The 24,102-nt window shown below is 42.2% G+C and overlaps 1 protein-coding gene across 1 annotated transcript in view; it reads right to left on the reverse strand.

Annotated features, from left to right (window-relative positions):
* The window catches only part of CNTNAP4 (contactin associated protein-like 4), a 380,481-nt gene that overhangs the window by 241,452 nt on the left and 114,927 nt on the right, over window positions 1-24,102 (reverse strand). The window contains exon 3 of the mRNA XM_006860153.1: window positions 4,838-5,031. Coding sequence (XP_006860215.1) covers window positions 4,838-5,031 — 194 coding nt within the window. The remainder of the gene's footprint in view (window positions 1-4,837; window positions 5,032-24,102) is intronic.

The following is a 24,102-nucleotide window of genomic DNA, read 5'->3' on the forward strand; positions in this document are numbered from 1 at the left end:
AGATAGATAGATAGATAAGATAGATAGATAGACGGATAGATAGATAGCAGATACTAGTAAGGTCTGCTCACCATGGAATGGCCAATCATTCAAGATCAAAAAGGCAACACTGACGTAAGGACAACATTGAGAAGGGAGGAGGAGGAGAGAATGGAAACAGGAACCAAAGTGAGATCGCTGTTGTTGCGTGGAGGGGATTGCAAACGTTGAAATGAAACAAAGGGCAGGATTTGTTGAATGCAAAACTCATGATCTTACCTGTTAACCTTCACTCAATTCACAATAAAAAGTTCAAAAAACAAAAAACTACCCCTTAAATTAACTTTTTCAATAAACTGGCTAAAAAGAGTCTTTTGATCAAAGATGTTGAGGGATTTTATTTTGTCTTTAATGTAAGGGGAACACATTTATGGGTTTATATCTTTTTCAATTGTCATACAATATTTATATGCTACTCAACACAATACTTCGTTTAAATTACATTTTAAGGGACTTTAACTATAAATTATATTCTGAAGAAATGTTTTTAAAGTATAAGTTTTAAAATATTTTATATCTTTCAAATGTACATTTCTATTAAACATGTGCATGGCCTTTCTAGAAAATAAAGGTAAGAAAGTCTTTTGTCTTCCTTCTCATACATGATTTGTAAGAATCTGCAGAACATTTTACCAATTCTCTCAGGTTTGCGGGAGTCGCTGTTCTTGCTGATGCTTGAAGTGGAACCAGATGAAAGGACAATTTGTGTTACCTGGAACAGACTTGTGGAAGTTCAAGTAGGAAACGGGCATGTTTTATATATAATTTGTATAGATTCCACAGTACTTGCAAAAACTGGGCCAAAATTACCATACCAAAAAAAAGATGAAAACAAGTTTGAAAAGAAAATTTTGTAAAATGTGAAAAAGGGTTAAATGTCTAACTATGCAAATCCATTAGAAAGTGCTCTCTGGCTACAGCAGTGTGCACTGAAATGGGTCCTGCCTCTTCCAGATGGAAGAGTCAAGAGCAGGGCATAATTGACCACATCTCGTTTCTCTTGCCTTGGCAACAATTTTAGATCACACAGAAAGGCCCTTCCTTAGGGTGGGACTGTGGAGTAGACAGTATCTGGCAACCAACCTGAAATGAATGGTTACCAAGAGAATCCAATTTACACACATATAAACACACTCCTGTATGTAGCACTGTAGGCTAAGCACGGGACTGCTAGCGGCATGACTGGTGGATCAAACCAACCAGCTGTTCCTCGGAAACCCTATACAAGGTGGCTGTGAGGCTTAACCGACTCGACAGAACTTCATAACAACAACAACAACAACAGCAAACACACTCCATCTGGATTTGGGGGATTGTTCCTACTGACGGCAGCACATTCTGTATTTGATGCTAGGTCATGGTACCTCCTACAGCAAAACTAAATTTTGATGTTACCATTCCAAGTTGTCTATAGCTTCCTTGACCACATCATCATCTTCCAGTCTTTTCCTAACTTGGCAGGCCAACCTGTCCCCTGGTTACTGCATGGGGAGCCATATAGCTCTGTATCTATCCAATCTCCACGTTTTTGTTCATACTTTTCCATCTTCCTGGAGTAACTTCTTTAATCCTCCTCTAATCCAAGTTAAAGGGGCCCTCAAGGAATAGTGGGTTATAAGTATGGCTGCTAACTGCCAGGTCAGCAGTTCAAAGTGACCATCTCTTCTGCAGGAGAAAGATGAGGCTTTCTGCTCCCATAAAGATTCACAGCCTTGGAAACTCTATGCAGAGCCTCTGTGAGTCAGAACAGATTCATCAGCATACAACCACTACCAACTCCAACACTAATTAGCATCATAATGCTTGCTTCACAATTGACAAATTCTGCCTACAATGATCTCCAGATTCTGCCAAATTTCCAAAGCTCTAGGATCCTATGCCTCCTACGTGCAGGATCCTTTGAATCAATCTCTGGCTTGTTTGGGTGCACCATTGTCTCTCCAATGATATTAGCATAGTCTCTTTCAATGCCTCCCAGTGTTCCACAGAGAGTTAGGCATAGAGTATGAGATAATAATCTGCATATTCAAATCTATCCAATTATTCATATATCGTTCACCAACTCATTTAAAAAAAAGTCAAGCACCAGACAGGATATGGGGCCCTAGACATCCATTTTTAAAAGTCCAAAATATAGAGACATGAATGCACCACCCTAGCACTAAAGACATTAAACTGGGACAACAAAATGTGCTCTAGTGAAGAGATGATCTGAAAGAGGAGGCAGTGACTTTTGGTTGGTGTGAGCGGAAAAGGAGCCTACAGCAAAAGTACATTTCTGTCTCTCTTTCATTCAACATACACTGAGTGTTTGCCTGAATGATACCAGGTCTGTAAGGACATACTGAGCCAAAAAGTTGGAAGGGTACCCTCTCTACTTACTTTCCAAAAGACAGCGAGAAAATCAACAATTACAGCACAGTCTCAAAGAAAAAATCAATAGTACCTTGAAAAGATTATAATAGATGTTCTCACTTTTACTGCTTTGGATTAGTAAGGATATCATTCATGTTACGATATCATCATGAGCATTTCACATTTAGTAAAAAGTAAGCAAGAAGGCAAATGGCATTGTGTATGTCTGACTTCCCTTAAGAATGGCTCACAGAAAAAAAAAAGAAAGAAAGAAAGAAAAAGCTTTCATGGTTGATCGATCATTTACAAAAAACAAAGTCAAAAACATAAATTGTAATTAACACAGCTGTATACATTACTCACTATTTACCGAGTTAAAAATCCAATGTTTCATTTAGAGAAGAGTGAAAGATCATCCAAACAGCTCGTTAAAATAAATACCTCCTGAAGCTTTTTGTGCAATCATGAGTCAGGGTCAACTACAAGGCAGCTCCAACAACAAAACAACTAAGCTTTTTCATTATGATTGGTACATAATTGTTGGTTATTTTAACTCTAATCTAAATGGTTTCCATGGAATTATTTTAACTGAAATACATCTAATTTTGCTCAATCCTATACAGAGCTCGGAGTCCTTATTGCAAGGTTGATTTGAACTGCAAGGTCAGTGGTTCAAACTTTGGAGATCCTATGCAGGAACTGACTCAATGGCACTTAACAACAACAGCAATACAGAGCTCCATACTGTAAGCCCTGGATTGAGAACCACAAGGTTGATGGTTCGAGCCTCAGGAGAAAGATAAGGCTTTCTGCTCCTGCAAAGACGTATAGCCTCAGAAAACCTAACTTAACTGTTGTGAAGTGCCATCAAGTTGGTTCCGACTCATAGCGATCGCGTATTGGTTTCCATGGAACATCTGGTGAGCTTAAACTGCCAACCTTGCGGTTCAAACCAACCTTGCAGGCGAGCGCATTAACCCACAGCACCATACCAGGACTCCAGCAGCAACATACAGTGCCCCAATTTGCTCTGGATTTTAAGGTAGCTTTTCTTAAAAGCTTGTAAACTTTATAAGCAACTTCTTGCATCCCAACTCTTGTTCCTTTAACAGAAGAGTAGGGCGACTTCTTCTCAAGTCAATTTCCATGAGTAAACACACAGTGAAAGACACAAAGTGCTTCACAGACACAAAGGGGAGTCATCAGAGTCCATTTCTTCAATGAGTTTATAATGTGTAACTGGGATCTAGAAAGTCTCAAAAAAAAGGCAATTGACTGGTCCAAGAAAATTATGGTTATCTGGCCAAATAGGCTCCCAAATTACCTGTGTGCTAAGAAGAATGATGCCTTAAGTTACTCATTTCCTCTGGTTACAGCAGGTCAGACAGAGAGAAAAATAGCCAACGTGTTGGTCCTGGCCCACATAAAACCCAACTAACTAAGAAATGCTTCCTTCTTTATCTAGAAAACTTTCTTTCAGCTTCTTCTTCCATCAGTCAACTGCTAATGAAAATCACAAGCAAACTCAAGGCGACCCCATATGTATCAGAGTAGAACCGTGCTCCATAGGGTTTAAAACAGCAGCCAAGTGGTTAAACATATGCAACCGCCCAGGGCTCTCAACCACAAATGCAAACCGTCTCTCTTTCATTGAGGCTGTGCCAGTCCACAACACAGAATTTTACACACTTACACATTTTAAACAGAAAGCAATGATAAAAACCCTCTAAATAATAATATACACAAAAAATCTCCAAATGCTATATATTGTACACACTTGGAGCCTTGGTGTGTGGTACTGTGGGTTAATGTGCCAGACTGTAAAGCCATTTGAACTGCAAGGTTGGTGGTTCACACGCACCTGCTGCTCCTCGGAAACCCTATACAGGGTCATTATGGGTCAGAACCAACTCGACGGCACGTAACAACACCACCAACAACATACACATACACAAGGGGCTTCAAGAAAGTATGTGGAAAAAATTTCATCATCTTTTCATTCCATTTTTCCACAAACTTTCTGACACCTATGTATACATATTGAGAAAGTGATAGAGTCTTTCAGAGGTCTCAAAATTCAGAGGAAATAAAAACAAGAAATGCTTTAGACATTAAACAAAACAGCATGAAACTGCCATATTCAATTGATAAAAGATTACAATTTCTTATACAGGTATTATTTATTTCTCAGGCTCCCACACTATTTAATCAACTCAGATAATTTGTTTTGTTTTTTTCAATATTTGAGGACATGGTGAAATAGATTTACTCTGAGTATTTTGATAAACTATACTGTGCAATGCATTAGAAAATGAACATTTGCCATATTTCCTCTTAGAAAATATGTTTTCAAAGTAATTCTGCAGATTTTTGCTTCTCTACTTGATCGCAGAGATGTGCGAACACCATGCATCAATGACTATCTGTTGTTAAAGAAACGTACCCAGATGCTGTCTTCCTGGCGGTATAGTTTCCAGTTCCTGCCACTGTCGCTGAACATCAGCAGGTAGCTGGTCACCCAGTTGGAACTCCCGTACCCGCCTTGGGTGGCAATGGCAGTGACCTCCATTCTCTCTCCAATGTCGACCTGCAACCACTGGTATTTGTTGGACACAAGAGGAGACCAGCCTCCAGCTCCTTTTATGAAAACAGAAATAGGGGGAAATAGGTGAAGAAAATTCATGTGGAAAACTGTGTGTTCTTGAGTACTGGGAAATGAAAACTGGGAGGCTGCTGGGTATTCAGTAAGGATGGGGCAAGCAGAATTCAGTCTGCTTTGTTTTATACAACAACATACGCAAGTATTAGAGTATTAGAGATGCGCTTGTAAAACTGAGGACAAAAACATCTTAAGATTGTGGTTGGTAAGCGCCACCAAGTCAGTTCCAACCCATAGCGACCCTGTACAGGATGTCTGAGGAGCAGCTGGTGGGTTTGAACTGCCGACCTTATGATTCTCAGATTAAGTAAGTTTAAGGAGTCCTAGTGTGGTGCTGTGGGGTTAATGTGCCAGACTGCAAGCCGTTTGTACTGCAAAGTTGGTAGTTCAAGCTCACCAGCTGCTGCCTGGAAACCCTATACAGGGTCGCTATGGGTCAGAACTGACTTGATGGCACTTCACAACAACAACAACAATATAGTAATGTTTTCTAGTTGGTACCTATTGATTTTAAGTAAGATTGACTTTGATGAATATGTTATTAACATATACTGTTTTTTTTGGGGGGTAGGGCATATCCTCTTGAATCTTGAGTTCCCTAATGTTCAATATCTATTAAAATTCAGCTCTGGTAGCGTAGTGGTTATGAATCGGGCTGTGAACAGCAAGGTCAGCAGTTCGAAACTACCAGCGTTCCGCGGGAGAAAGATGAGGCGTTCTGATCCCGTAAAGATTTACAGCCTCGGAAACCCTGTGTAGGGTCGCTATGAGTTGGAACCGACTCCACGGCACTTAACAACAACAACAACAACTACTAAATAAGAATATTAGCAAATGTAGTGTTTCTCCCATTGTCTTGCCAGCTCTGATAATAAGAGCGGAACTTTTAGATAAAAATTAACATTCATTATCTACAATGTCTCTTTCACTCAAACATCATTCTTGACAAGGTGGCCCAAGGTGGTCTTGTAAGATTTGTTGAGCCTTGAGCACAGTCCCCAGTGGGGGGGAAAGTCTCCAAAATGTTTGCTATTTTGGTTAAGGAGTACATGTCATTGTGAATCATGAAGGAACACAACTGCTTTGACAATATCCTCCCTTGATGATGCCCTGTGAACTCGTGTCTGCGTTAGCAGGGCATGACCCCCAAGGTGACTAACTACAATGCTTTTACAACTAGACACCTGTTTCCAATTGTTTTCTTTCTTGGAGAGAATCATTATTCAAAAGTGTATTTAGTACCCCATAAATCAAACGTAAAATGCGCATCCTCCTTTTTGATCCAGCATATTTATCATACTGCAATTTTTGTTGGTCTGTTTTTGCTTCTTTTCTATGTAATTTACTTTCAGAGAGTCTGTATTTGTTGGCTAGCAAACACAATGGCGCAGTTCCCATAGTCACCAATACTGTTTCCATGGTTTATGTTGCCGTGAAATGTTCTCCTATTTTAAACAAGAGGGCTTGTTGGGCAGCCCTGGGTCCTGACTGAATCTGGATGTCTTGGTGTCACTTAGTTAGCACAGTTCTCCTGTCCACAAGGGGCCTCTTGTACGCTTGCAGCCTGTTACCTACATGAAGGAGAGTGTGTCCTTTCATGATCTGAAGCACGCCTTACATTGTACACAATTAGCTGCCACAAATAGCTCAGGAAGTTCCTGAACCCTCTGTGGGAACTACTCGCATAGTATTTAAATCTGTGTCAAGTCTTCCTTCACTTTTCATTCATCAGGATGGAAAGGCACATCACCCAACCTCCTTCACTTATTTTACTATGACATTTGTTGTTGTTAAGTGCTATCAAGTTGGTTCCGACTCATAGTGACCCTGTATCGGATTTCAAAGAAGCAGCTGGTGAGTTTGAAACACTGACCTTGTGGTTCACAGACCAGTGCTGATCCTACAGTGCCACATGGCATTACTTCATTAATGGCAGCTAACCAAAAGATGAGCTGTTAGAACCCACCAGTCACACCCCGCTGGAAGAACAGACTGGAAGATTTATTCCCATAAAGGGTAGTTCACTGCTATGGAGTCAATCCTGAGTCCTAGCCACCTTACAGGACAGGGGAGAGCTGCTCCAAACAGTTTAGGAGACTGGAAGGAGGAGTCCTGAGGTGGTGCTGTGGGTTAATGTGCCAGACTGCAAAGCCCTTTGAACTGTGAGGCGGCAGTTCAAGCTCACCAGCTGCTCCTTGGAAACCCTATAGAGGGTCGCTATGGGTCGGAACCAACTCGATGGCACTTAACAACAACAACAACGCGCTGTTGGATAAGCACTGGACCGCAGAGCTAGCTTGAACTGCAAGGTTAGCGGTTCAAACTCACCAGCTGCTCTTTGGAAACCCTATACAGGTTCCAACTCAATGGCACTTAACAGAAACAACAAATCTATAGAAAGCAGACAGCTTCATCTTTCTCCCATGGCATGGAAGGTGGGTTTGAACTGTCAGCCTTGAGGTTAGCAGCACACTTCTTAACCCACTGTGCCTAGGAAACCGTATGGGACATTTCTTCTCTATCATGTAGGTTTGGAACCAACTTGAAGGCACGCAATAACAACACCCGTGGTCCCCTCTAATCGTACTATTCTGCCCTGGGACCTTCAAAATCTGGAAGACAAAAGTTCTTCTATGATCTGCTGTCACACAAGCATCCTTAGCCCCCTTATTGCTACAACTGTGTCATCTCTCTATACTGTTACCAGGTTTGCAAAGAAAAGTTGGGAATGGGTAAATGAGGCGCCCACCTCCACCCCACCCGACAGCATCTTAACCTGGAAGTTTTACACTTAGACTTTTCTATACATCACTTTACACCTTTGAGGAAAGGCAGATTTGTTTACTTCTGGTTCTCTGTAGTTCTTTTTAATAGTCCAAAGTCAGGATTGACAATACATTTTTTTTTTCAATCTTGAATTTCATTCTATTTCTCTGAACTGGAAGCTTCTTCATAGACTGGTATTTAAAAAGCGAACACATGAGAGGAACCGGGTGTCCAAAAAAGAATCAGGCATAAGTGTAGTGAGCCAAAATTGGATCATCAATTCTCATCAGGAGGGCCCGGAATCCCTTGCTGACCGCTCCCAGTTACAGCAGCACTAAGCAACTTGAAGCATTCCCAGTTAATTGACCTTGAACATTTCAATTTCTTACCTGTGGTGAAAAGGTACTACTGGTATGCAAATTAAGCGATATCATTAACAAGGTACACTGATAAAGTAATGGAAGTTCAGGCGCTTCGAGGCTTTTACCAAGTAATTTCAGCCGAATGAGCCGGCCACAGGGAGCACACCGATCCCTGCTGAGTTCTAATTCTGCGCAGCTTCACACACACACACACACACACACACACGTGGAACAAGCGTGTGTTATGTTTGTTCTACTTTTAAGACAAAAAGACTCCATAGTGATAAGAAAATTGCAAAAACGATGGTCCCTAGTGGATTCTGGGAGTTCTGATGGCACTGTAGGATAAGCACTGGCCTCCCAACCGCACGATCAGCAGTTCAAACCCACCAGCTGCTCCGCAGTGAGGCTTTCTGCTCTCGTAAGGATGTACAGCCTCAGAAACCCCATACAGAGCTTCTATGAGTCAAAATCAACTCAATGGCAGAGGCGTTTTTGATGGCCAGACTCTGGAAAATCAGCCTATGATGGCAGGAAGGGGTGATACTGAAATGAATGGCAATCACAGATGTGGTAGACTCCACCAGCCCGAAGACCATCACCAAAGCGTTCACAAGACACACTATTGTCATACTGACTTCTGAATGGAAAAAAAGATGGGTAACTCACAGGATTATTTAAGCTTTCAATGATGCAAAAATAAAATATAATACAGTTTTATTTATTTGCTAGATCTTTTCGGCTGCTGGTCAAGTATTATTTGTCTAATGATTCATTTGGTTTGGTTTTGTTAGCTGCTGTCCAGCGGCTCCAGCAGAATGAAACACTTCTGGTACTGCGCCATCTTCAAGGACACTGATACACTTGAGTCCCCTGTTCAGCCAGTCTGTGTTCTGAGCTCCTTCTACCCAAGGGGCTAGGCTCCCAGCACTGTGTTGTTCCATTCCATCACATCAGTTCAGACTCCCAGTGGCTCCACATACAGCAGTCCCGTACCATCCTCACATCTGCTGAGCTGCTTGAGCCCATTGCAGCTGCTACTGTGACAATCCATCTCGTTGGGGCTCTTCCTCTTTTCTTCTGACCCTCTGCTTTGCCAAGCATGATGTCCTTCTCCAGGGACTAGTCCCTCCTGATAGTATTTCTAAAGTACGGAAGATGGGGTCTGACAATCCTCACATCTAAGGAACATTCTGAGTGTACTTCTCCTAAGGCAGATTTGCTTATTCTTCTGGCAGTCCATGGTACAGTCAGTATTTTTTTTGTGTGCCAACAACAAAATTCAAATACACCAATTCTTCCACCTTATCCAGAATTTGCATGCATGTAAAGCAAATGAAAATAATATATAGATTGGGTCAGGTGTACCTTAATCCTCAAAGTGACATCTGTGCTCTTGAACACCTTACAAGTGTCTTTTTCAGTACCAGATTGAACAATTATTCTGTTGTGATCCATAGTGTTTCCAGTGGTAATTTCTAGATGTAGATCAGCAGAACTTTCTTCTTAATCTATCTTACTTTGGAAACTCCACTCAAACCTTCACCATGGTGACTCTGTTGGTATTTGTAATACCAGATGCATAGCTTCCAGTATCATGATGACATGCAGGCCACCACAGCATGACACCCTGAGACAGTGGGAAGTGACCCACTTGTTGTTGTTGTTGAGTGCCATCGAGTTGGTTCCAACCTACAGCTAACCTGTAAGGGTTGCTGAGGAGTGGCTGGTGAGCTTGAACAGCTGACTTTGTGGTTTGAACCAACTTTGCAGTCCAGTTTATTAACCCACAGCACCACACCACGACACCAAATGATCTACTTAGAACATCACAAAACCACCAACCCTGAAGCTAGGAACCACCTTTTTTTTTTTTTTTTTTTTTTTCATAACTCAGTCTACTCAGTGGTCACTCATGATCACTCCCCAAAATATTAAAGATAAGAGTCTTGTCCCCCCAGTTCATAATTCTCCATATCACAGACTCTCTTTCCCTATTCTCCCTACCTCTTTCTCCTACCGTGACCTCTTCTTTCATCCTTGGTTTTATCAAGTATCATGATTCTATTGAAAAGAAGTATGTATTGACTCTTCAGTCTGACAACTCACTTAGCAATTACAATCTTTCCCACTTACAAGTCTTTCTTTTTCCCTGACTTGATTATTTTATGCCATTTCTTTCATTTTTTGTTGTTGAGAAGATATACAGCAGACCATACACCAATTCAACAACTGATACATGTATAATTCGGGGCCATGTTTCCAGCTGTTCAGTGGTTCCCGCCCTGGTGTTCTGAATTGTTCCTCGCCACTACCATAAAGTCACTGCCTTCTAGGACTCCATGTAATCTTTCAAGTTTCTGTTGTCGTGTCATCCCATAGAGCTAGAACTTTAAAAGGGTACAATGCTTAAGGCAGACAGTCTTTACCAGTGAAGCTAAACACTGCTTGGTATTAAAAAGACTTCAGGGGCTAGTTTCGATTTAAGATTGAAAGATTATTTGAGAGCAGTAGTTTCAGGGGTTCGTCCAACTTCCGGGGCTTCCAAAGATTGCAGTCAATGCAAACTTTAAATTCTTTTCCTCACTTTCCCTGTTTTGATGAGGATTTTCCTATGGACTCTTTCATTAAAATGCTCAGTAATGGTAGCCAGGCAACAGCCAGTTTTTCTGGTCTCCTGGCACATTCCATTTCCGCCTCCTTTTCCAGACTCCTGTTTCCTCTGTTGCTCCAGGTGAATGCTGTTTTTGTCGAGTGCCATCCAGCCGATTCCAACTCATAGGGACCCTGCGTGAGTTTTCGAGGAGCGGCTGGTGAGTTTGGTGAACCCACCTTGCGGTTCAAACTGACTTTGCAGTCCAACGCATTATCCCGTGCCACCACCCCAGGACTCCTGAAGCCTACAGCACCCGGTATTCCCAGGCGGCCTCCCATCCAAGTACTAATCAGGCCCGACCCTGCTTAGCTTCCAAGATCGGGCACACTGTAGACTCGTAGACATCAATTCTTGTACCTTGGATCGCCACTTGCCTTCAATTTGGAGTCTTAGGTATAGTAATACTTAAGAATTAAATGAAAATGCATATTAAGAGCTATTGATTTCTCTGACTCAGAAAGCACGTGAGAACATGATAGTTATTGCATTTTCAATTGTAAGACGATTATTATTGCTATTACATCTAAACAAAGAGTTATGATGAGAACAAACTCGAGCTTTGAACAAGTTGAGTTACTGGAGAGTCACAAAGCACAGTAGCTCTTTAATCAGCTGCTCTGGGATTTACGTTAACTTTACCCAAAATATTTATTCGTTGTCCTTGGTTTCTGAAATAAGTCCGACAAACTTGGAACTCCCCCACTGATTGAAATGTCTTTGTTATCCAAGAGACATCCACACCACAAGAGCATTTATGCTAATGAGGTGGAGATTGGCCAGGCCAGATGGACCAGCCAGCCTGGACAAGAGGTGCATGAGTCCCTCAGCCACACCTTTTACTGAGTACTCAATAAAGGCTCTGGTCATTCAGGCTCCCTGGGCTTCCGTGTTGGTGAGAGACCTTAACGCATGTGGGCGAGCACAGAGGCCCACTTGGGACATATAAACATGGTTTCGGGAGACTTCCCAGACTTCATGTTGTGCATCTCTACATTTGTATCCCTATTACAACTATTGTTGTTGTTGTTTAGTGCTGTGGAGTTGGTTCTGACTCACAGCAACCCTGTATAGCGTTTCTGAGGAATGGTTGGTGAGTTTGAACTGCCAACCTTACGGTCCTGTAAGTACAGTACTTTTCTGAGCTCTGTGATTCTAAATGATTATTGAATCCAGGGGCTAGTGGGAGCCAGCAGGTCAGGATTAAGGGGAGCTGAAGACCCCTATATTTATTACTGGTATCCTAAAGGAGTCCTGGTGTGGCAATCTGAGTTAATGCGCCGGACTGCAATGTTGGTTTCAACTGAAAGGCTGGCGGTTCAAGCTTGCCAGCCGCTTAAACAAGGTCGCTATGGGTCGGAACCGACTCGACATCACATAACAACAACAACAAAGGAATAGAAGAAAATCTCACATTTTTAGCCAGCAGATCAAAAGTAAAGGAGTCCAGGGGAGCCCCTGAAGTGGCCTCATGAAACAGTAATGGGAAACCCCTGAACTTGTAGCCAGCAGGTTAGAAGTAAGGGTGTCATTGGGAGTCCCAAGTGTGTGGTTGACATCTGAGCTCTTGCCCCAACTGGAAAGTCTGGAGCACTGTGTCCTTTCATGTGTGAGCTCTCACCAGCTCCAGGTGGTCAGGGTCACAGGAAGAAGGACTGCGTGGACAGCTAGTGTCAGAATGGAAGTGGATCCAAGGGGACAGGACCGGTAACAGATGACACTGATTGGATTGTGCTTGATCGGAAAAGTGGGACTTGTCTGATTTCCCCTCCGTGGCTTAGCACTTTCAAATTCCTAAAAACCTTACTCCCATTATACATCTTGAAATAAACATTAAGGAGAGAAGAGCAGACAAAAGTGCTGAGCACTCCACAAGAAAGTTTATTCACCACATTACGCTTGTTGGTGTTGTAAGTGCTGCTGAGTTGGTTCTGACTCATAGCAACCCTATATAGGGTTTCCAAGGAGCAGTTGGTGATTCTGAACCTCCAACTTGTGGTGCAAACCAGCCTCGAGGTCAAGTGCTTATCCTCTGGTACCTCACCAGGAATCCACAGTTCTTTAAACTTAGTTTGTGAGATGAGATAGGCTTTAACATCTATTCTTTTCAGGTTCAAAAAAGAAAGGGAGGGAGAGGTATTTACAGAGGCTAAGTAAATTTGTCCAGTAAGATGCAAATTCTAATGCTAGAGGTGAAAATTTACTTATTTTTTAAATTATTTGAATCTGTGTAAGCATGTCATTTTCAAAATCACCTCGGGACCTTTGTAATTAATAATCAATCCTCTGGATTTTTTCATACAGCTATCATTTCCTCATGTCGTTGTTGTTCTGACTCAGCGCCCCTGTATAGGAGTGACTGGTGGGTTTGAAGCACCGACCCTGCAGTCAGCACTCCAATGCTTATCCCACAGGGGGCGCCACACCAGGACTGGCCTCACTGCCCCATATTGGTATGTTTAAATAATGAAGCGCTTTTTCAATGTTACCTAATTCTAAATAAACTGGCTGTGATAGGTTTAAAACCCATATGGGCAGCCTTGGAGGTATCACCAATATTTAGTTCTGCTCAGGAAGCCAAATCTTAACATTTCAAAGAAGTCAAAGGAAAGAGAGAGACAGAAAAAAACCCTTAGTTGAGAGTGGTAAAATATAGAAAAGAATCACCTCCCTCCCTCTCCTAATAATATTAAAAATGGCACAACCGCCATTTCCGCTGGTCCTCAGTAAAGGCAATGTGTCATCAAGTCTGACAACTTGGTAAAGGTGGCAAGAACAGAGGAGAGGCGAGTCAGGTTTCAAGATTCCAAGTGTAAAAGGACACAGATGTTCAAGGGCACAAAACGCTTGCGAATAGAGTGGAATGATGGCTCCAGCCACCCCAAGGGCATTTATATTTCAAGCAAATAATTGGTTTAATTAAAATTGTCATAGGGAAGTTTTCCTCTAAGATAATTACTTTTTTAAAATGTGATTTCATAGAGATTTGCCCAGGAGTCTACATTTGCCAGGGTCATCTTGATCTTGACATTAAATTACAACAATGTAGAAGATGGAAAGTACAGTGTGCCAATATTTGTTTGGCTCCCTTAAACAGTACACGGTGTGCTCAAAGTGGCCGTTGGAAGTCTTTTAACAGCCTTGTATTTGAACGAGTGCAGAGTTCTTTCTGCCGGAAGAAACAAGACTCTATTGCTGCTGTGTCTCTGGTTGTTCTTTTCTCAGGAACACTCCTGGATCTCAATGATTGTTTCAGGAATGGGCAGGTGACCTAAGCCAGGTCAGGGAAGCAATTCCAGGACTGTGTTGAGACTATTGGAGAAGATGCCCTCTTTTCTATTAGGAATGCTCAGAGGGTGGAGACAGGCATGAAATTGTAGGAGCTGTCACTGTGCAGAGTCTGCCCAAGAGAAGGCAACATAGGAAGAGGCAACGTTGAGAGATGAAGCCAGGTAAGTTCTGACAACATGATCAGCGCCCCTGAGCCCAGCTGTGCTTCTCATTTCCATGAGACATTAGTTGGGCCCATCTACTCGTGCTGAGGCTACTGCGGGTCACTGCTTCAACAACACTCCTCTGTCTCCTACGTCTATTTCTATTTTTTCTTCTTAGGGGATCATTCCCATCAGTATACATCATGCTATTATTTTGTGTCCCATCTCAAAAGTTTAAAAGAAAATGGAACCGGTTCTTTTGATCTCACGCTGTTATTACTTTACTTCTATTTTATTGTTGTTGTTGTTAGTCGTCATCAAGGTGACCTAAGGAAACGCTACCCAATTCTGCACCATCTTTTTCTATGAGATCACTTCAAGTTTGATCTTCATGTTCACTCTTTCCAATGTCTTTCATTCAATTCTCTGTTCAAGTTCTGTTGTAAAATAAGCACTGACCTGCTAACCACAAGGTCGATGGCTCAAACTCACCAGTTGCTCCTTGGAAACCCGACACAAGGTCACAGTGAGTCAGAAACAACTTGATGGCACTTAACAACAACAACATTCTCTCTTAGACCAAACCCAATCAGACTTACCCTTTCCGCCACCCCTATCAAGGTCACCAAAGAACTCTATGTTGCTAAATCAAATGTTCAAGTTTCTGTCTTCCACCACTCCTAACGCCTTATAGACAGTTCACTCAACCTCCACAAACGCACACTCTGTGCTTTTCTTGATAGGTCATTGCTTCTTCCTTTGATCTCAGATCGTCTCTTCAGGTCACGAGCTTTCAGGGTTCTGTCCAGGGTGCTGATTCTTTTCAAGCTTTATCCATCTTCTTGATGACCTCACCTAGCCCTCATGAATGTGAACAGTGCGTCTATACCACGATTTCCCCCATTCACATCTCACTCCCATAGCTCTGCTTGAAACTCTACATATGGAGCTCTAACTCCCTACACTTGGTACCTCTAATATTAATTTCCAAAACGGAACTCCCATTCTTCCTCTAAATCCTCCCTCAACCCAGTTTATACAGTTTAGGGTAATTCCATCCTTGTACTTACTCTTGCTAAAAATAGATAATTTAAAACAGTAAGTTTTAAATAAAGATAAGTGAGTATGCTTCAACATATATTTGAGCTTAAATTAAAAATTACTTGGTGTGTGGATGGTGAGCCTTCATCTCTCATACTTTGGACATGTTGCCAGGAGGGACCAGTCTTGGTAGGGTGGAGGCTCAGTGAGAGAGAGAGCGCCCCCAGCAAGATAGATCTACACAGTGGTAGCAACAATGCATTCACGCTTAGCAACCACCGTGAGGACAGCGCAGGACCAAGCAATGTTTTGTCCTGTTGTACACAGGGTCGCTGTGTGTCAGAACTGACTGGACAACACCTCACAATAACAGCAGTCTACAGCAGGAACCCTGACTCCATTTTGAGTCAGCTAATTTGCCTGGTTGTTGTTGCTGTTAAGGATCCCTGCATCTCTTTGACTCATAGTGACCCTGTATAGGGTTTCTGTGGAGCGTCTGGTGGGTTTGAACCGCCACTTTACAGTTCAAATATGACTTGTGGTCTAGTGCTTATCCTATAGCACCACACCAGGACTCCAACTTGCCTAGGCGTGCCCTTAATTATTTACCATGCTCTTTGATTTAAGTTAAAAGTTGGGGTCTTGGTGACTATGATTCTGGGGCATATGGTCATGAGTTACACCCTGACCACCATATAGTGATAAAAATCCCCAAATAAATCATGCAATCCTTTTAAATCTTCAACTCTGCACATCTTCCAATCATGGTCCTTTTCCTGCATCTAGAATGCTGCCTACTATAGCAATATAGTGTATGGCCAAGAGCCAACGGTAGTGAAGGAAGAAGTCCAAAGTGTACTGAAGTCATTGGCAAAGAACAAGGCTCTGGGAATTGATGGAAGAAAAATTGAAATCTTTCAATAAACTGATGCAGCACTGGAGGCACTCACTCATCTATGCCAAGAAATCTGGAAGACAGCTACCTGGCCAACTGAATGGAAGAGCTCCATATTTGTGCCCATTCCAAAGAGAGGACATCCAACAGAATGCAAAAATCATTGTACAGTATCATTAGTATCACAGGTAAGCAAAATTTACCAAAAGATCATTCGAAAATGGCTGCAATAGTAGTAGTACACTGACAGGGAACTGCCAGAGATTCAAGCCAGACTCAGGCGACGATGTGGAATGAGGGATATCACTGCTGACGTCAGATGGATCTTGGCTGAAAGCAGAGAATACCAGAAAGATGTCTGCCTGTGCGTTATTCGTTATGCAAAGGCTTTCAACTGTGTGGATCATGACAAGCAATAGATAACACTGCAAATAATGGGTATTCCAGAATATTTACCTGTGCTCATGAGAAACCTATACATAGACCAAGAGGCAGTTGCTCAAACCAGAACAAGGGGACATTGAATGACTTAAAATCAGGAAAGGTATGTGTCACGGTTGTATTCTTTCACCATATGTATTCAGTTTGTATGCTGAGCAAATAATCTTATAAATTGAACTATATAAAGAAGAGCATGGCATCATAATTGGAGAAAGACTCCAATTAACAACCTGCAACATGCAGATGATACAGCCTAACTCGCTGAAAGTGAAGAGGATTTAAAATACTTACTGATAAAAGATCAAAGACCACAGCCTTCAGCATGGGTTGTACCTCAATGTAAAGAAAACAAAAATCCTCACCACTAGACCAATTAATAATATCATGATAAATGGAGACAAGATTGAAGCTGTCAAAAACTTCATTTTTATTAAACCCACTATCAACACTTATAGAAATAACAGCAGTCAAGAAATCTAACAACTTACTGCATTATGCACAATCCCTGTTAAAGTGTTCAAGAGCGAAGATGTCAGTTTAAGGATGAAGGTGAGCCTGCCTCAAGCTATGGTATTTTCAGTAACCTCATATGCATGTGAAAGTTGGACAGTGAATAAGGAAGACTATAAAAGAATTGATGCATTGGCACTGGAAGGCAGGATAATCAGACTTCGTCGGTCATACTTCGGACATATTGTCAGGAGGGACCAGTCCCTGGAGAAGGAGGGTCAGCTAAAAAAAAAAGGAAGACTTCCAATGAGATGGGCTGACACAGTGGCAGAAGCAATGAGCTCAAGTGTAACAAGCAATTGTGAAGATGGCACGGAACTGAGCAATGTTTCATTCTGTTGTGCGTGGCATTTGTATGAGTTGGAACCGATGAGACGGCACCCAACAACAACAACAACAGTAGTCCTGCCTGTGACAGTGATAAACTGACCTACCACCAAGCATAATTTTGTAATGATTTCCTTTGTGTTCTATAATTAGCCCCATGCTGGTGAGTCAACAGAGGTCTCCCTTCAGCCTCAGGACTGTGTGCACACTGATGAGTTCTCAGTGATGATTATGTTTGTTTTGTCTTGTCCTTCTGAAGGCCTAGTAAAAGGGCCTCTACAGAATACGCTTGACCTGGAGTCTTTGTTCCCCTCACACAGCTCCTTCTCTAAGCTCTATCACGCTACAAAACCATCAGAGATGGGGCTGGCGCTAAGTCTACTCTCAAGAATCTATTTCTCTATCTTTAGTGCTAATCCTTTGGTTCAAACCACATTACACTAAGCTGGATTCTTGCAAAGGTATCCTAAACAGTCTCCCTGCTTCTATCTTTCCCACTGAGGTTCTATTCATAACACAATAAGCTTTTCAAGGGCTGTTCCTTTGAAAATATCACTCCTGACCCCAAATACTGTGATAACTCGATTTCACACAAAGTAAAAGACGAAGGTCCTACAAGATCTATACAAGGCCCTATATACTCTGCCCTGTTATGCCACCCTATCTCTGACCTCCTCTTCTGTTCTTCCCAGCCCATTCCCAACCTCCTCCTGTTCTCTGAGTGATCTTCAGTCCTCCCATCTAAGGTGTTTTCTGCCTTCTGCCTGGGATGCACTCCTCAGAGATACACTGGGCTAGCTTCTTTACTTTGTCCAGTCTTATATCTCCTGACCTCCTCAGTTTAAAACTCCTTTTACCCAACACTCTGCTCCATGTGAACCACTTTTCATCTTTTGACAGAAGAGTCACCGTCTGGTTTATCGTATGTGTGGTTTATTCTCTGTCTTGGTGCAGCAGAATACAAGCTTCATGAGGCCAGGGTGCTTCGCCTGTTTTGCTGAAAGATAGATTCCAAGTGTTTAGCATACTGCCTGTCACATGTTGTTGTTGTTGTTGTTGTTGTTGTTAAGGGCTGTGGAGTTGATTACGACTCATACTGACCCTGTATAGGGTTTCCAAGGCTTTTGAAATCTTTTCAGGAACAGAATGCCTCATCTTTCTCCTGTTGGTTGCTGGGCTCAAACCAGTGACCTTGTGGCTCATATTCCAGTGCTTATCCCATGGAGCCACTGCGCTCATACATACATCAGTATACATATGTTGTTGTTAGGTACCACCAAGTTCGTTCCAACTCATAGTGAGCTTGTGAACAACTGCCCAGTCCTGCGCTGTACTCAACTGTTAGTTTGACCTCTGAAGCTACCACTAGGTCAATCCATCTTGTTGCGGGTGGGGGTCTTCCTTTTTTTCACTGATCCTCCACTTTACCAAGCATGATGCCCTTCTCCAGGGACTGGTCCTTCATGATAATATGCACAAAATATGAGAGACAAAGTCTCACCACCTCACTTCTAAGGAGCATTCTGGCTGTACTTCTTCCAACACATATGTGTTTGTTCTTCTGACAGTTCATGGTAATATTCTTCTCCAACACCATAATTCAAATGCCTGGATTCTTCTACTATCATCCTTATCCATTATCTACCTTTCACATGCATATGAGGCAACTGAAAATTCTATGGCTTGGGTCAGGCACACCTTAGTCCTCAAACTGGTATCTTTGTTCTTTGAACACTTTAAAGAAGACTTTTGCAGCAGATTTACCTGATGCAATATATCATTTGATGTCTTGACTGCTGCTTCCATGAGTGTTGAAAGTGGATGGAAGCAACCTCAATTATTTCTCCATGTATACGATGTTATTTATTGGTCCAGTTGTGAAGACTTTTGCTTTCTTTATAGTGTGGTATAATCCATACTGAAGGCTATAGTCTTTGATCTTCATCAGTAAGTCCCTTAAGTCTTCTTCGCTTTCAGTAAGCAAGGTTATATCACTATCTGCCATCTTGTAGTCCAGCTTCTTGGATTGTTGGCTCAGCATTCGGATGAATGGCATGTGTAGACAGAGAGAGATTTGTTTTATGGAATTGGCTTTCAAGGATTGGGGCTGGAAAGGCCCAAATCCATAGGCCACATGGCAGACTGGAAACTCTAGCAGGATTTCTAGGTTGTTGTTAACTGTCGTCGAGTCAGTTCTGACTCACAGCGATGCTACGTACAACAGAACACAACAACGCCCGGTTCTGCGCAATCCTCACAATTGCTGCTATGTTTGTAACCCAAAGATTCCAGCCTTGAAATCCCATGGTGCAGTTCTACTCTATGTGACAGAGTCACGGAGATTCAGAATTGGGCAACCTTTATAGTCAGTGGGGAAACTGTACAAAGAAGATCACCAGACCTTTCTCCCTCCAAGCTACTGTGTTGTTGTTTGTAAGTGCTGTCCAGTTGGTTCCAACTCACAGCGAGCCAGTGTTGGGTTTCTGAGTGGGTATGTACCGCCAAGCTTGACGTTAGCAGTCCAGGACTTACTCTGCAGCACTACACCAAGACTCCAAGCCATTGGATAGGAGGTTCAAATCCAAACCTTTCACTTAGCAGTCTAGGGCTTAACCATTGTGCTACCAGGGCTCCCTCCTGTGCCTTGTTGTTGTTGTTGTTGTTGTTAAGTGCCTCTGACTCATAGTGACCCTTCTGAGGAGTGGCTGGTGAGCTTGACCCACCAACCTTATGGTGCATTAACCTGCAGCGCCACACCAAGACTCCTGTGCGTATCGACCACCAATTGCCTCATATTTACACTATTTAGTCACTTGTAAATGACACTTCCTAGATCAACTTGTTGCTCTCTGTTTATGGAGTTTTTGGTAAAAGGAAAGCGGGATCTTTCATCACCGTATCTCCCAGCAACTTTCTAAATTAATAATACCCGACTCCATTCTTGGCAGTGGTGGTTCTTTGCTGTCAGTGTTCCTTCATGGCAAGCTGGCAGGCTGACTCTCAGGTTCTACTCCTACTTCTAGCATTTCCAGATCAAACATTTCATACATCTTTAATAATTCAGTGCATTGAAAAGTCAACATTTGCATCTTTTATCAGCTAAGGCATTTGGGTTTGTAAATTTGATTTGCAAACTTTACGACAGCCAAATTTCTTTTGCAATGCTGGAATCAAGTTACAAAAATACCAATTTGGCGGTTTAATTTTTTTTTGACCACAGCAAGTTTGATTTCATTCTAATTTGCAGTGTTGGGGAGAAAAGATGTTTAGCAAATGATGTCTAGACGTTCAGATGATAATCAGGTCCTTCCTGTTTTGTTTTCTAAACCCATTAGAATACTGGTTCTGTTGTTTATTTGTTTTAGCTTCAATTTATATCTGTTACAGCCAAGCAGGTCATTTCAGTAAGTGACATCATGTGTCAGAAAGAGCATTCTGGCAATATCCCAGAAGTTTAAAAACCATTTACTTTTTTTTCTCTCTCTTTTTTTTTTTTTATCTTCCCCAGGCAGACTGAGTTGATAAGCTGTCATGAGCCCAAAGTCCTCACAATATCTCTCCTTCTGGGTCAACAAACTGAAGTCACTTCCTTTGCCCACCAGACATCATTTTCACATAATGGTTGGGAAAGCTGGCTTAACCGGGGCATAGTATATCAAAAAAATCAGAAAGTGTAAAATCAGTCCTGGGGGATTTGATGGATTAAATCATTTTAATATTTGTCCACTTTGCTAACACAAACTCATATACCATACTGTTCCTAATGAACAGGAAATGTTTACCTCTAGGTTTAGGTATTTGTTGAAATCAGACTTGGGCCCACATGCCTTATGAAGTCCCTGATTTAGTCCTGCAGGCCTGCTGATTCTGTACTATGGACCTTCCAGCCAAATGTTTCCACTGTGCGGTCTAGTGCAAGTCCTAGCATCTAAGTCTGTGATAAAGGAGCGCTGGTAGTCTAGCGGAGACTACAAACTGGACTGCTAACTGCAGGGTCAGCAATTTGAATCTACCATCTGCTCTCCGGGAGAAGATAAGGCTGTCTGCTCCCGTAAAGATTTTCAGTCTTGGAAACCCTACACAGGGTTGCTATAAATTGGAACTGACTCCACACCACACTACCAACCACCACCACCACCATCATGCCGGTGGTTACGGACCCATTTTGATATGAGTTGCTAAGAAGTAAGTGTGGCACTGCAGGATAATGTGCTAGACTGCAAGGTCAGTTTGAACCACAAGGTCGGAGGTTGAAACCCACCTAGCACTCCTCAGAAACCCTATCCAGGTTGCTATGGTAGGAACTGACTCAACGGCACTTAACAACAACAACAAGGAGAAACATTCAAACTAAGGATTAAGGATGCCAATCACCTGACCTGACTCCCCAGCTCCCATAGCCTGGTGCATCAACAGCCTGTCTTGTGACCTGCCGATTTGGGTCCTTCTACTCCTGAAGCTACGTTTGTGAGAAGATTGCTCCAGACTGATCTCTGAACTACAGATTAAAGGCTTGTCAGTCTCCACAATTGTGTGAGTCATTTCCTTTCAGTTTTGAGTTTTGTGAGACATTTCAGCGTCAGGGACTTGGGGGAGGGCAGGAGTGGTGATTAATATCAAGGACTATGGAGGGGTACAATATGTTGGAAAAGCCAAACAGCTGAGATATCTTCAACCTCATAGGGACCACTCTTGTGCTAATTTTTCTTAAAAACAAAAACAAACCTATCCATGCAATCCCTATTAGTATCATTTCATTGTGGAAATGTTTATTTCATAGGCAGTAGAAATAATCATTCGCGATGCCTGTCATCTCTTGAAAAGTTTCTGAGAAGCCAAGCGGTATACATAGACCCTGGCTTTCTCCTGAAGTGCAGCTCTCCCCTCTAAACTGACCCATCAGTATGGCCTGATCTACCTCTCTTCTTTGACCACCTCATCAGAACTTGGATATGCTGGGGACCACCCCATTTTGTTCATTCATTGATTTTTCTGTGTCTTACAGCCAGGTCTCTGGATTTAGGACGCATTTATCTAATTCAAAGAGTATTCAGTCATATGTGACACTGATGCAGCTTAGAGCAGAATCCTGGGCATCACCACTGAGTTTTGGTAACAAAAGGAGAGAGAAATAAGCATAAAGTAAACGTGGTATTGCCCTTAGTGGCTCTACTGCTCTACGACAGCACAACGCAGTGGAGGGCGAGCAGAATGCAACAGCGCTCTCCTAGGCACACACCAAGGGCCCTGCACATCTGCCTTGCAGACCTCCCCACCCAAGTCAGTCACCTCCTCTAACATCTGAGCACCCTAGCCAGCTGTCTCTGGCTCCCAGCCTCTGACCAAAGGGGAGAAATGCATCAGGGTGATGATTTTACGAAAAACGTTTCAGGAAAAACATCCCTATTATGAGGTTTATGACAAAATTGTGATACAATACTACTAATTTTTGGCAGCCTCTAATCCTGATGCCACGCTTTCTTCATATAACCCAGCTTCCTGGATTATTGGTTCAGCATGCACGTTGAATAAGTATGGTGAAAGAATACAACCCTGTTGCACACCTTTCTTACTTTTAAACCATTCAATGTTCCCATGTTCTCTTCGAACTGCCTCTTGGTCCTTGTATAGATTCCTCATGAGCACAATTAAGTGTTCCGGAATACTCATACTTCACAATGATGTCCATAGCGTGTCATGACCCACACAATCAAAAGCCTTTGTGTAGTCAATAAAACACAGTAAACATTTTTCTGGTATTCTCTGCTTTCAGCCAAGATCCATCTGATGTGAACAATGATATCCCTTGTTCCAGGTCCTCTTCTGAATCCAGCTTGAACCTCTGGAAGTTCTCTCTCAAGGTATGCTTGCAGCCGTCTCTGTATTACATTTAGTAAAACTTTATTCGCATGGGATATCAAAGATATTGTCCGATGATTTCTCCATTCTGTTGGGTCATCTCTCTTTGGAATGGGCACAAATACGGATCTCTTCTAATCAGTTGGCAGACAGTTGTCTTCTAAATTTCTTGGCAGAGATGAATGAGTGCCTCCACTGCCGCCTCACTTTGTTGAAAGATTTCAATTTGTACTCCATCAATTCCTGGTGCCTTGTTCTGTGCCACTTTGGATTTTTTCCTTCAGTATCATTAGATCTTGATCATATGCTACCTCTTGAAATGGTTAAACATTGGTACACTGACTCTCTGTATTCCTTCCATTTTCTTTTGATGCTTTCTGCATCATTCAATAATTAGCCTAGAGAATCCTTCATTAACAAAAGTTGAAGCTTAACTTTTTTCTTCAGTTTCCTCAACTTGAAAAATGCTGAGCATGTTCTTCCCTTTTGGTTTTCTAACTCCAGACCTTTGCAGATTTCGCTGTAATGTTTGACTTTGTCTTCTCAAGCTGACCTTTGAAATTTTATGTTCAGATCTTGGACCTCCTCATTTCTTCCATTTGCTTTAGCATCTCTACATTGGAAAGTAAGTTTCAGAATCTCTTCTTACATCCATTTTGATCTTTTCCTTCTTTCTTGTCTTCTTAATGACTTTTTGCTTTCTTCCTGTATGATGTTCTTGATGTCATTCCCCAACTCTTCTGGTCTTTGATCTTCAGTGT

This window comes from Chrysochloris asiatica, unplaced genomic scaffold (genome assembly GCF_000296735.1).
Source record: "Chrysochloris asiatica unplaced genomic scaffold, ChrAsi1.0 scaffold00037, whole genome shotgun sequence".
NCBI lineage: Eukaryota > Metazoa > Chordata > Mammalia > Afrosoricida > Chrysochloridae > Chrysochloris > Chrysochloris asiatica.